Genomic DNA, 14,765 nt, shown 5'->3' on the forward strand with positions numbered 1-14,765 from the left:
CAAGTTTGCAAGTAGCATTGGGGTGCAGTTCTGGATGAGAATGATGAGAGCCTCCCCTTAGGGTTGGGGATGGAGAACTGAAGACTCTATGGAAACCCAGGAGGTGAGCAAGATCAAGTCCAAAGTAATGGGCTCTACTCATTATGCTGGTGCCCTCAAGGACACAGGTGTAAAGTGTGAGTGTAAAAGAGCGTCCTGGGCAGTCTGTCCAGAAGCCAGTTTGACTGGAGTGTGCTCCCTGACAGAAGTGTGGGTGCCTTTTATTTGCACAGAAATAGAATCTGAGTTAGAACATAGGAACATCTTTTAATATGTTTAAAACAACCCAAATGGGACAGATTTATGAAAAATATATAATTGTCATATATGATTATTTATCTATCATCTATCTATCTATCTATCTATCTATCTATCTATCTATCTATCTAATCTATATCTTTTTTTCCCCCTGCAGTAATTCAGTTTCTGGTTTTCTTTTTAAAAAAATTATCTTTATTGCTGAAAGTATTATAGATATCCCCTTTTTTTCTCCACACTGATCCCCTTCCCTAGACCTCATCTATTTCAATGGGTTATGCATATATGCATATAATTTCTTCGGTTAATCTCCCCCAACCTACCAACACATCCACGCCTTCCCTTGAGATTCAACAGTCTGTTCCATGCTTCAATTTCTCTGGATCTATTTTGTTCATCAGATTCCACACATGAGAGAGATGATGTGATACTTGTCTTTCTCTGACTGGTTTATTTCGCTTAGCATAATACTCTTTAATTCTCCCAAATATACTCCTCTGTTGTACTTGTGACCAAAAGTACACAAAAGTGACTTCATTGTAAATTTCTGCAAACATCTTTAAAGCCATTCTTATTACTATTTGGGTGGTAATTCTTTAGATATGCTCCATCTTGGGAACTAATCAGAACTGTGTTCTCTGAGTCAGGTTTGATTAATGTTCAGAGTATAGACATACTTTGAAATCAGATGAACTATCTCAGATGTGCAAATTAAAAGAATAAATGAGATTCCTTAAATGATTAAGATTTATCTTGTCTCCCCCCAATATTCTACAACTGATCAAACTTAAATCATATACTATGTTATCTAATTTATTAATTACTAAAGAATAAAAAGGCTAGACTTGATTTTTTGTTTGTTTGAATAAGACATTATTTTGGGAGAAAATGTTAATGAAGAAGGATAATATCAGTATGATCTTAGACCTATATTACAGTCTGCATATTTCTAGGGAGGTTTTAAGAATATACTTTGGGTTAAAACGCACCTGACAATTTATCACCACAATAGTGTGAAAATAGAAGGGTAAGAATCCTCTCTCTCTAAGAAAAGCCATGCAGCAACACCTTTCTATCTGCAGCACTTACCACCTGCTCAAAATAAAGTCCTCCTTTGCATAAAGGGACTAAAGCCAAAGGTATTCAATACCGAAAGAAGATATACAATGGCAAACAATACAAGAAAAGGTGCTCAACAGTACTAATCATCAAGAAAATGAACATCAAAACCACAATGAGATATCACATCACCCCTGTTAGAATGGCTATTAAAGAAGACAAGAGATAACAAATGCTGGCCAGATGTGGAGAAAAGGGAAACCTTTTGCATTGCTGGTGGAAATTTACATGGGCAAAGCACTATATTAAACAGCATGGAGGTTCCTCAAGAAATTAAAAATAGAACTGCCATATGATCCAGCAATCCCACTTCTGGATATATACCTGAAAGAAATGCTGTCACAATTGCAAAGAGCTGTCAGCACTCCCATCTACATTGTAGCATTATTCACAAAAGCCAAGACATTCACCAATGAATGAATGCTTAAAGAAACCATGGTATGTATACAATGAAATATTCAGCTATGAAAGGAAATTTATCTTGCCATCTGTGATAACATGGATGGACCTTAAGGGCATTACTCTAAGTGAAATAAATCAGCCAGAGAAAAACAAATGTTGTATGATCTCATTTCTATGTGAAATCTAAAAACAGCAATAAAACAACAACAAACCGAATTCATAGAAACAGAGGGGGGTGGGAATGGTGAAAGTGGTCAAAGGGTACAAGCTTCCAGATATAATACAAATAATTCTGAGGCTCTGATGTACAGCATGGCATTTGTAGCTGACAGTGCTGTATTGTATACTTGAAAGTGGCTAAGAGAGTACATATTAAAAGTTTTCACTGCACACACAAATGGCAACTACGTGAGATGATGACATGTTAATTAACTTTATTGTGGTAATCATTTTGCAACATCTACCATATATAAAATCATCATATTCTACATCTTAAATTTACACAATGTTTTATGTAAATTATATCTCAATAAGGCTGGCAAAACCCCCCCAAAACTGAGGTATGTGTGATATCTACTTTTTTATCTTCTGAAATGCACTTTAGTTACTAAACCCTGATAAATTGTTCAGAAGTTTTAAAATCAAGACACTAATCAGCTTTGGGCTTTTTACTAACATGGGTTCCTTTAGGACTGTTTACAAACTCATTAGCAATGACTGAGTTTATATTTCAGAAGTTTAGAGAAGGTAAACCTAACATTTTGGATTCTTGACGTGGTTATGAGAGACACCTTTTTGTGGCATGCCTATGTTTGATTTATGTATACTCTTTCTCATTGGTCATGCATGAATCTAGTTTTTTTCATGTTTCCAAGTTTAACAATCAGATTTATATTTTGACTCGAAAATTCCTAGCTGTAGTTCTGTATATAAACATAAAAGCCAGCTGTGCCTTAGATCTTGTGTACAGATCATTCGTTGTTATCAAAGGGGTGTATGAGGCTAAAAGGCCACTTGTGACCCAAATGGAAATCTTGCAAATGGAACAGATCTCCAGTGTGCTCTTTGGTCTGTCTATCTGCTCTCTATGTTGAGTTGCAAAAGAGTAAGCAATATACAGCTGAGCATAATTTGTATGAAACAAACTGGAATAGATTTGTTCCAGGCTCAAAAATGATTTCTCCCTGATGTAGACAGACTTGATGAGGTCTTGGTAATATCAGCAAAAACTAGCCATCTGAAACATAGGTAAGAAGAGTAGCTGCCCTCTGCTCATATTATACTAGTTGACATCTTTCAGTTTCCACCTTCAAGGCAAGAATAATTTTCTTGTATTAAATGCTTATTGTTGCACATAACCAATCTCTGTCCATTAGGGCACACAGCCATTTTACCTCATCCTCTCTTTCTCTTCCTTGATAGTTCATCAGGTTTTAGAGTGGAAGTGAGTTCCAGTTTACAGTTCATTCAGATAGTTCTGAGACTATCAATCTGATATTTTTGAATTAAGCAAGAGAGGTCAAAATGGTTGTAAATGAACCAAACTTTCAGTTAGGTGTGATTTGAGAATTCAGTGCAATAGTTTAGTTGCAATAGAAAATTTAAGAGCTCAAAAATTTCAGAATAATTCAGAATAAAATATCTTGGGTCTTTTTCCATTTTAAAATAAACTAAGCAATTCTGTGTGGCTGAGGATTGACAGCAAAATGTAGAATTTCTCACCAGGTAACTGCATTAGCAGCAAAACTCATAATGCATTCCATTTGTTGAAAATATCATGAAGGAGCCCTAGCTGGTTCGGCTCAGTGGTTGAGCATTGACCTATGAAACAGGAGTACACGGTTCGATTTTTGGTTGGGGCATATGACCAGGTTGCAGGCTCAGTCCCTAGTAGGGGACATGCAGGAGTCAGCCCATCAGTGATTCCCATCTTTGATGTTTCTATCTCTTTCCCTTTCCCTTCCTCTCTGAAATCATTAAAGATATATTAACCTGGTTTGATTCCAAGTCAGAGCATATGCCCAGGCTGTGAGCTCCATACCTAGTGTGTGTGTATGTGTATGTGTATGTGGGGGAGGGGGGAGAAGGATGTGTGTGTGCAGGAGGCAGCCAATCAATGATGTTTCTCTCTTATCCATGTTTCCATCTCTCTCTCCCTTCCTCTTTCCAAATAATCAATAAAAATATATAAAAAAAATGGAAAAGAGCATGAACCAGGTGCTATAATCTTATAGTTCTTGGCCAATTATACTTAATTGTGGTTATTTGAAAAGTGCTTTCTATATTGTAACTTTTAGCAATGTAATGAGAAACCTCATGGACATTGACTCTTATAATTTGTAACCATAGATAAACATCACTAAAACTGCTTCCAAGTATTTACTTGCGTTAGTGATGTAGCTATCACAGAAGATATTCCTCTGTAATAGAAATCTTGAACATTGACTAAAGGTTAAAATGGTAGGCAAACGTTTGAGTGATCTTTGAAACTTTTATACTTCACAGCAACTCTCTTTTTTTTCTAGATAGAACTTCTTATGTGCATTGCATAAATATTATCAATAGTTTTTATATTACATAAACTTTATGTACATTTTAGTTTATAGGTTTCACTTACCAGAATCAAGAGGCAACTTGAGGCCAATTTCGTGTGCTCAGGAATGGTGGAAAACACTGACAAAATCAAGCAACCAAAGACAAGGAGAAAGCTGTAAAATGACAACAAAAAAGAGAAATCTGATGAGAACCTTGCCTTATCACGACAGACTTAATATCTTCTTTCTAACAAGTAAAGCACCAGATCCATGTGACTTAGCACATGTGATTGATTAAATCATACACGCCCTGGAAGGGACAGGCTATTTTTAATAGCAAAATGCAATATGATGTAGGGTGCAAATGGGAGTCCTTTGTAACTGTATTGGTGAAGCGAAGGTTGTGTGTGCTGCATGCTGTATTTAAATGTCCACACTCTAGAATCTGGGAATTTCCTATAAACATCTTCCCAAACAAGGGTTCTGAGAAAGGCCCAGACAGTGTGCTCTTGAACTCCTTATCCCGGGAGCAAGTGCCACAGCTGCTCTCTCTTCAGAGAAGCCAAATCTGCCTCATGTTTACTCTTCTGGTGACATGTCAACTGTTCTAAACAGTTGTTACTAAGCCCCTGGCTCATTTTCAGAGTCTGATATTGCTCATGGATTTTAATTTGTTATATTATTATTTTTTCAATCCTCAACTGAGGATATTTTTTTTCCCATTGATTTTTAGAAAGAGTGGAAAGGAGGGAGGAGAGAGAGACAGACAAGAGAGAGAGAGAGAGAGAGAGAGAGAGAGAGAGAGAGAGAGAGAGAGAGAGAGAGAGAGAGGAGAGAGAGAGAGGAGAGAGAGAGAGACATAAACATGAGAGAGACACATTTATTGGTTGCCTCTGGCAGCCCCCCTTCTCCTGACTGGGTCTGAGGATCAAACCTGCAACCGAGGTGTGTGCCCCTGACTGGGAATCGAATCCACGGCCACTTGGTGTGCAGGCCAACTCTTCTAACCATTGACTCAAACCGGCCAGGGCTATTTCTTTATAATAATAATAACAATAATAACAATGATGATGGAAGGGAATAATTTCCTCTGACACCCACATGCTGTCTGCTTCTTTATTGTCAAACTACTAGAGAAAGGAGTCCTCAGCTCTGTCTGTTCAGATACAGTGATAGGCAGCAGAAACCAGGAGCAGGCTTTTCTACAAGCAATCTGCAGGGAGTTTTTATTCTGAGAAATATTCAGCTTCTGAGGGCTAAAGGGTTAACAACAATTTCCCAAGAAAATGTCTAAGGAAAAGGGAAGATTCTGTTGCAAAGTTGAAGTTATTTATCCTGAAATGCAAGGTTAAAATAAAACAAATCTAACAATACCTGAGCTACTTGTTCTAGGCCATATTCTTCAACTTTACACATCCCTGGGAAGTGCATATAATAACATCCCTGAAGATATCAGTCTCCATGTTCTTTAGTATGGTGGTGGAGTGGGTTCCCACCTCTTCTGGCTCACCTTGGCAAGTCTTATAAGTCTTTCTACTGCACTTGACTGGGAGCACAAGTGATTCGTGAATTATGGTCTTGGAGACATCTGAACTCTAATGCCTATTTTTATAAGTAAAGTTTTATTGGCACACAGACATACCCATTCATTTTTGCATTGTCTATGGCTACTGTCATGCTACAACTGCAAAACTGAGAAGTGTGACAGAGAAGTATGGTGCACAAGAGTAAAATATTTACTCTCTGGCCCTTCAGAGAAAAAGTTTCCTGACTCCTAACAAATGCCATGTATTCCTTATCTCTTTATATCTATCCCAACACAGAACTAGAGTGCAAGTTCAAACTGCTTATATTCTATGTGCTTAAAACAATTACCAACATCCACAGAGTCTTTTCTACAAGCTGGACATGGGTCTAAGCCCCTTTCACATGCATCACCCACATTATCCTCACATTATTATGGAATAGAAATATCATTATGCCCATTTACAGATATGGAATCTGAGAATTAAGAGCATTTTGTAACTCATCCAAGATTGTGTAGCAGAAAGAGGGTTCTGTCTGTCCTGTCTGTCTGTCATGCCATTGTTACAGAATGAGTATGCATAGATGAGAATGGCTACAACACTATTGGCTCAGCGACACTTTTGGGGGTATTTGTCTGTCTCTTCACACTGAGAGGGAGGTAGCTATTGTTCCAAACAGAAGCCTGTAAGGGAAAGGAGTTCACTAGTGAAAAACACCTAGCACACAATGTTAATCACTATTCATCAGACTTTTCACTCATGCATATAATGATTCAAGATACTTTAGATCATTAAATTGGTCCTGATGGACTGGAAATTATAAACCAGGAATCAAATTCCATTGCCCCTATCTGATTCACAAATTCCTAATGAGAAGATGAAAATCAGGAAATAGTAAGATAGTTTGGAGGATGATGTGGCAGCAAATAAAAGACAGTGACACTTGTTTCTCGGCTGGTGAGTGACTATTACCGACACATGCCCATGAGTCCAGTCTTTCCAGAAAACATTAGGGAAAGCAAGCAGGGGGATTGCTTACTCACTAAGATACCCCCTTCTTCCAAAAGCATCCCAATACTAGCCTATCTTTGTACTTAAAACACATTTATACAATGATTCATTTGCTAGTTCCTTCTTTATTAAGTTTTTTGTTTAATATTTTTGCTTCATGTCATTACTTTGCCCATTTTCTTCCTTGAATTGTTGATCTTACCCTTTCTAACGAGTAGCTTCTGCACTAGAATTATGTTATTGCTATAGGGCCCATCTGAGGACTGCAAGCCAAATGCCTCCAATATTCCAGCTGTCCAAAGGGCTATGGATAGTCAAATACATTCATTAATTTATTAATTCCTTCCCTTTTTCCTTCCCTCAGCCACTCAGCTGCTTATCCAAGTAGCAAATATTAATTATGTATATAATACTATGCTCAGTCTTGGGTATATAACAATAAATAGGGTTCTTTCCCCACCTTCAGAACTTAGGATCTGTTGAGGCACACAGAATAGTAAACAGATGTAAACAGAAAAGTAAAATTCTGAGTGATGATTGCAAAGATAGGAAAAGTACAAGAGGTGACAGAAGTATACAGAACAGAGAGGTTAGGCACAACTAACTATAGTTAGTTTGTGGAGTCAAGTGCAAAGTGAAAATGCAGGGACCTTTATTAGAAAATTACTAAAAATGTCAAGATGATGAGAGCAGAACATGACACCAAGTGTTGGGTCCTTCTAAATGTTGGGTTCTTGGGACTACATACCCATGAAGCCGGACTTGCAGTTAGGAAAGACGCTCTGAAAAAAGCACTGACCAAACTCAGTCCTTAAGCTCCAGCGGGAGTTGCACAATGGTTGGAATGACTAGTTCATGAGACTATGGGCTAAGGACAGGTGCAACCACAGTGTCACTAAAATCCACTAGTTAATCAATAAATTACAATTAGTGAACCCCTGCCAGCTAGCTTATTCTTTGGTGGCACATGGAAAGTGTAAGGTAGGTCATTCCTGCAATTCACTTTCTGTATAGGGATCATTTCAGCTCAACTGAAAACATGCACTGAGTACTCATTGTAAGAGACTGCCACACACTACCGAGGTACAGGATGAATGAAAGCAAGCCCTACCCTGAAAATATAGTGCCGTGGATGAGGTGAACATATGGATCTTAATGAAGGATTGAGGCCGATAAGTTACAAGAAAAATGCTACAGAGGCTGTAGTGGGGAGGGCTGTATTCCACCAAATTGGGAATGGTGGAAGCACACCAAAAAAGTCTCCAAAAATGGGTGGTGCTTGCGATGGTCTTTGGAGGAAGGGTAGGGCTTCAACCAGAGAAGCTTCTGGGGAAACAAATTCCAGAAGGGGGGGGTGAGGTGGGTGGGTACAATATGAGAAAGGCGACAAGCCAGAAAATAAAGGAGGTAAAATAGTTGCTCTCTGTTTTATGGGACAAAAAGTTATTGAGTTAGACTACAGCACTGGGTCAGTCTGGTAGCTGAACTGGGAGTCTGTGGACAAGATCAGGGGAAAAGCTTGTATGGCAGGATCTGTTTTTAGTTCAGTGGCATTGCCCTCTGGTAAAATCAAGTTGGCAGAAGTGTATGCTAGGATGTATTTGAATAGTTGAGTAGCACAGGCAAGGGTAGTGGTAATCTATCTAGGTTAGTGGTGATCTAGGTTAGGTTGTAAATGAGAATAGAATAAATATAGGAGCTCCTTGCCTTTGCAAGTTATTGGGTTTGGGAGTAAAGTTTGGGAAGGAGGTGTGGTGGTTGGAAAGTCTGAAGCTTCCAGATCTCATTTTTGGTGATGCTCCTAACAAGTCAGGAGGAGAAAAGTCAGGAGGAAAAACTGATTTTTGGAGAAGAGGATAAATCCTATGAAGGCATCCATAGAGAGTGTGGATCTAAATCTTGGGCACAAAGTCTGGTTGGAAACATGAAAGTACTTCTTTCCTAGAGGAAGTTAGTGTGTGGAAGATGTTATCCTCAGGAAAGTTGTAGACCAAGCATGTAAGGTTTAGCTAAATAAACAAAAAAGATATTTGGGAAACATTTCCTGACGTTGGAGAATGACATTATGGAGAACAAGGAACATGCTTTTCTATACCAGAGAAAGACTCTCTGGCTGGGGAAGCACTGAACCAACATGGAATGGCCCTGGGAAAGTGACAGTGTTTAGATGTCAGACTCATTGGCAGTGACATGGTGCCCTGCTGGGTTTTGAGTGTGACTGCTGACATTATTGCTTCTGAGGGTTCCATGTACGCTGACCACTGACCAGTACCCTATTCCACTTCTTTACTGGTTGGATAAAACTGGGAGCAGAGGCAAGAGTCATAGGATGCAGGGTGTCTTAATCTAGGGTCCATGGGCCCCCAAAGGGCTTTTGAATAGGACTTAGGGGGGTTGTGAATATAGATGGGAAAATTGCATTTGTATTTGTCATTAATATTGGCAACAAACCACGATGGTTTTAGAAGTATTTATGACTTCCCCATTCATAGAAAGCATAGATATTCTCATATCCCATTTTACAATTGTAGATGAAACCATAATTGTTTCATCTTAAATATTGATTTTGCTCATCACTATGTCAGGATTATTATAGTTATTAGCCTCAGTGCTGGGGGTTGTTTTTTAATGTATTAATAAAGAAATACGTGTGCTACTATATCAGAAACTTATTTAATACTTTAGTAGTAGCATTTCAACATCATTTTTCCTTTTGTAATCAAATGTGTTTTATGCATTTATTATAAAAACGTTGTTCTTAGGGATGGTTCATAGGTTGATGGTTATCAGACTGCTGAAGGGTCCATGGTACATACAGATGCCTGTGGCGGGGATCAGGAAGAAGGGGCTGAGATTTGGAAAATGGGTAATTTTGGTGTATGTCACCAACTTACTCAGAAAAGTTTTTTTTAAGAGTATTTTTATTTTTATTTTTTTATTTATTATTTTTTTAATTTAATTTTTTTATTTAAATATATTTTATTGATATTTTTACAGAGAGGAAGGGAGAGAGATAGAGAGCCAGAAACGTCAATGAGAGAGAAACATCGACCAGCCGCCTCCTGCACACCCCCTACTGGGGATGTGCCCGCAACCAATGTACATGCCCTTGACCGGAATCGAACCTGGGACCTTTCAGTCCGCAGACCGACGCTCTACCACTGAGCCAAACTGGTTTTGGCATTACTCAGAAAAGTTTTAAGATAAGTTAGAAAAAATAGGGATATTTCTTCTTTTATACATTAATCCCAAAATACTGTAAAATTCATATTCCTTCAAAATTATTCTGTAACAGCCATTAGTCTTTATTTTGCCGAAGCAATAATTTCTATTTTCTTTCTGAAGAAATTCTCTTGACCCAAATCTTTTGACCAAAATTCTTCTTCAGAAAGCATTGATTATGATAAGAGGAGAAGAAGAGCATCCTATTTAATAAAGAGGGAATATGCCAATTGACTGCCCTGCCCTCAAAGATGGCAGTGCCCACAGCCAATAAGGAGGGAATATGCTAATTGATTGTCCCACCCTCAAAGATAGTGGCACCCACAGCCACAAAATAGTGGTGCCCAGTCCCCTCAGCTCCACAGGGGTGCAGACTCTTGGCCTTGCTGCGCGCCTGCCTCTGGAGTCCCCAAGTCCCCTCAGCCTCCCAGTCACTCATCCCAAGGTGCAGGCAAGCCTCAGATGGAGGCTGTCCAGCTGATGCCCAAGGTGCAGGCAAGTCTCAAATATCAGCTGCCCAGCCGCCCAGGGCTGGCCCTAGGTGCAGGCAAGCCTCAGGTAACCAGGGTTGAATGAGGCTTGCTCTGCCAGCAGTGACAGCAGCAGAGGTGTGATGGGGAGTCGCCTTCCCCTGATGGCTGGGTCGCTTCCTGTCCCTGAGGGCTCCCAGACTGTGAGAGGGGGCAGGCCGGGCTGAGGGATCCCTCTCCAGTGCATGAATTTTCATGCACTGGGCCTCTAGTTTATGATAAAAATATTATCAGTTCAATGGCCTATAAGTGTATTCAATAAAACAACCACCACAATTTTCTTGTGGGTTAATTAAGAATAAATTTGTCAGACTTAATTTGATAAAAAAGCTTTACTTGGAAATATCATGGTGCTTGTGAGATAATGTCCAGTTTTCAAAGCTTGTGCTTCAAGCATGCATTCTTTTAGCAAGAATTAAAATGATACAAAAACAAAGCATTAGGAAAAGCTCAACTGATGTTTCATCAAATGAACCATGGCAAGTTACATAATGTCATGCACCCAAGCACAACCTCAGCCACTCACAAGCAATTATGAATAACACAATGAAGAAAGGAGAAGTAGAGCTGGTGTTTAGAGTAGACATCTCAATGAATTTAGCTCAGTGGAGCAGGTACATTTACAGAATGAATTTTGTAGACCGAAACAACCACACATTTCCACCTAGAAGCTGCTCTCTGCAAGTTTTTGGATGGACTTACAACTTTTCATGGCACAATGGCCCATGTAAGTGAAACATTAAAAAAACTTTGGGAGGGTCTTAAAAGTCTTAAAGGGAATGGAATCTTGGAATTAAGATAAAAAATTTTATTAAGAAGTAGTTATAGAGTTTTTTTTAAGGAAATAAGTCTTCAGCAAAAACTTCCAAAGGAAATTTATTTTATTTTATTTTTTATTGATTATGTCTCACCTAATTGTCCTATTCCCCCATTCCCATCCCAAACCCCTCCCTAGATTTGACCCTGCCTCTGATTTTGATATGTTTTTAAGTATTGCTTTGATAAAGTGTGTACTTCAGCACATTTGATGGAAGTGCTCACAAGTGCATCATGAATTATAATGGCTGAAATACACATGCTAGCCTTAGTGACTGTAGATGACTCGCTGGCTGGCATGACATCTTCTAGAAATAATGCTGCCTAATGAAATTAAAGCCTTACCATCAGATGAATGGCTGAAACTCATTTTTTTTTTTTTAATTCCCAGTGTCTCAAGTTTACCCTTCTTTCTAAACTGGGAACTTTGCAAAAATCCTTCTGCATAATTTTTCCATACAAGAAAGGCATTTTGCATGAAATCTATCCACAGCATGCTCAGCTTCCATTGCATAACAATAAAAATGAAATATGTTATTTTTGGTGTCTGTAAAGGTGATTCAGAATATTTACTTATAAACACAGCACAGCCTGGCTGGTGTGGCTCAGGGGTTGAGCATTGACCTAAGAACCATAAGGTCATGGTTCGATTCCTGGTCAGGGCACATGCCTAGGTTGTGGGCTCCATCCCAGTAGGGTGCATACAGGAGGCAACAAATCGATATTTCTTAATGATGTTTCTATTTCTCTCTCCCTTCCTTTCTCTGAAGTCAATAAAAACATTTAAAAAATAAAAACACAGCACAATTCTGTTTTTCAAATGCATTAAATCCTACATATTAGCAAATACCCTTATGCATAAATACTGTCTTTGTGAAGTTGTATCATCAGCTAACAGTTTTAAAAAATGAAATGTATTTTACATGTGTGTGGTGTGAAGAAGAAATGGGAAAGAATGGTCTCTGCTCACACAATGTGTTTCTGTAGAGGACTATGGCCGATGTAAATGAGCTAGAACAAGGCAAGGGGATGCACAATAGTTCACAATTCTCCCCTCAGAGCAGTCCCTGAACTCTACACACAGATAGAGAACACAGTCAGCCTGATTTTCACTCAGGATTGGATAATTCCTGTGGCTAGTAGAATTTCTGACTGGGCTCCTTTTAAGACAGGGATTAGTTTTAACCCATCACTAATAGACTGCTGTGCAGATGGTTCCCCTTGAACCCTTCCAGCAGCCAGAATCCACCCAGGACTTAAGGCAGCACAATGCTGTTACAGATGGCTCCACTGCTGGAATTCTTTTTTCCCATCTGAGTCAGGTCTCCGTATCCAGGCCCATGACTCACTGGTCTTCATTCGGGCCCTGCTACGGAGGACATGTGCTCCCTCCTCCATATGTTAGTTTTTCAGATACTTGGTTTTATCATGACTTCCCCGTCAGTCTTCAGATGAAATCTACCAAGCCAAGTTCTTTGTCTATTTTGCATATGGAACATTGTCCAGATTTGTCATTCTTCTTGTCACTGCTATGTAGATATATCCAGTGTGTTCCTGCATCCCTCAAAGTTTGACTCAGTCTGAGCAACAGGCTTAGCATTGAGTCATGAACATGAAAGAGCTGCACTGATGATTCTTGCCAGGGAATCCAAGTTCAAACTTTCCACTGCCTAGCTGCTAGCAAAAGTTTGGTTTCAAAGAGAACTGTCTTGGAGATATTCATTTGCTTATTTTCCTGTATTTTTCTTACCACACCACAGGATCTGGAGCGAACCTGGGCATTGACAACCTGAGGACTTGGACCTCATTCCCTTGACCACTCATGGGATACTTTTATTAAAAACTCTGATTTTTTTGCTATTTCCTTGAGGAATAAAAAGCATTCAATCAATTACTATATTTTAAGTTTTTTTTTTCCCCCCATACTTCACATTATATTTATCTAGTGAGGTAGCATGTTGATGGGTCTAAAATTATAAGGCATCAAGTAATGGTGGATAAAACTGAAGAACTGTTATTAATAAACTTAATAAATCTTGAAAAATATAACAGGTGCCAAAGGACCAGAGAGAGGAAAATATTCTGTCAGAAAAAGAGTAAAGTAGAGACTCTAGACTTGTATATTGATAATCTCAATTACAGCTTTTAGGAATATTCCAGATATAAGAGAAAGCAAATTATTTATAGTAAATTCAAAAGAACAACCTATGATTTCTAGAGAGAAATAAAAGTTAACCACCATAAAGAAACACAAAATTATGCTTGTGTTCTGCTTTGATAGGCTTCCCACCTTGTTATAATAGGGGAATAAAATAGATAAAATGTCTTGATTGCAGCAAAGCACTGAAAAGTATTTTATAATATTCTTGAGGAAAAAGAGAAGAAATTTAAGCAGGATAACATGACTCTTGGAAAAAGTCTCCAGAGATGAGCCACCATTATTTTGTAAGAAGCCTCTGAAGACAAGTGTCTTGAAGCAATTGAAATTCCTTGATCCATCGAACAAAAACATCATGTTACTTCAAGAAAAAAACGACAGGGTGTTGCTTTATGGAGACAGTAATTTTATTTTATTTTGTATTTTTTAAAATATATTTTATTGATTTTCTACAGAGAGGAAGGGAGAGGGACAGTAAACCAGAAACATAGATGAGAGAAAAACATCCATCAGCTGCCTCTTGCACACCCCCCACCGGGGATGTGCTTGCAGCCAATGCACATGCCCTTGACCGGATTCGAACTTGGGACCCCCCAGTCCGCAGACTGACGCTCCATCCACTGAGCCAAACCCGTCTTGGCAAGATAGTGATTTTAAAATGTATGTTTTTATTGGCTTGAGAGAGGGGTGGGGGGAAGAAGAGAGAGAGAGAGAGAGAGCGAGAGAGAGAGAGAGACACACACACATTAACTATTGATCATCTGCCTCCTGCACTCCCCCTCTGGGGAATGAGCCTACAACTAGGGAATCAAACTGGTGACCTCTTGGTGCATGGGTTGACTCTCAAACACTGAGCAACACCAGTCTGGCTCCTAGGAAGCTTAGAGGTGAATTTGCGATCCACGTTAATAATGGTGCAGATCCTACTACTATACATGTTTATGGATTACCTTCACCACCAATTTCTTTATATCACCCTATCATTACCTTGCCTTCACTATATTATTTCAGTCACAAATTTTTACAGACACTGGGAACTTAGGCATGGTTTGTGCCTAACACGGCTCTCAGTTTGGTGGGAAGACAGACCTTTGCTTTTTTTTTTTTATCCACATATTAGCAGCCTAAAGTTCTTTCTGGATGACACAGA

At 38.9% G+C, this 14,765-nt stretch overlaps 1 protein-coding gene across 2 annotated transcripts in view; it reads right to left on the reverse strand.

Moving 5' to 3' along the window:
* KCNQ5 (potassium voltage-gated channel subfamily Q member 5) overlaps positions 1-14,765 on the reverse strand; it is a 492,894-nt gene that overhangs the window by 169,139 nt on the left and 308,990 nt on the right. For both annotated transcript variants that reach the window (XM_036414202.2, XM_036414201.2), the window contains exon 2: positions 4,436-4,526. In XM_036414202.2, coding sequence (XP_036270095.1) covers positions 4,436-4,526 — 91 coding nt within the window. The remainder of the gene's footprint in view (positions 1-4,435; positions 4,527-14,765) is intronic.

Source organism: Pipistrellus kuhlii, unplaced genomic scaffold (genome assembly GCF_014108245.1).
Source record: "Pipistrellus kuhlii isolate mPipKuh1 unplaced genomic scaffold, mPipKuh1.p scaffold_m20_p_5, whole genome shotgun sequence".
Classification (NCBI taxonomy): Eukaryota; Metazoa; Chordata; class Mammalia; order Chiroptera; family Vespertilionidae; genus Pipistrellus; species Pipistrellus kuhlii.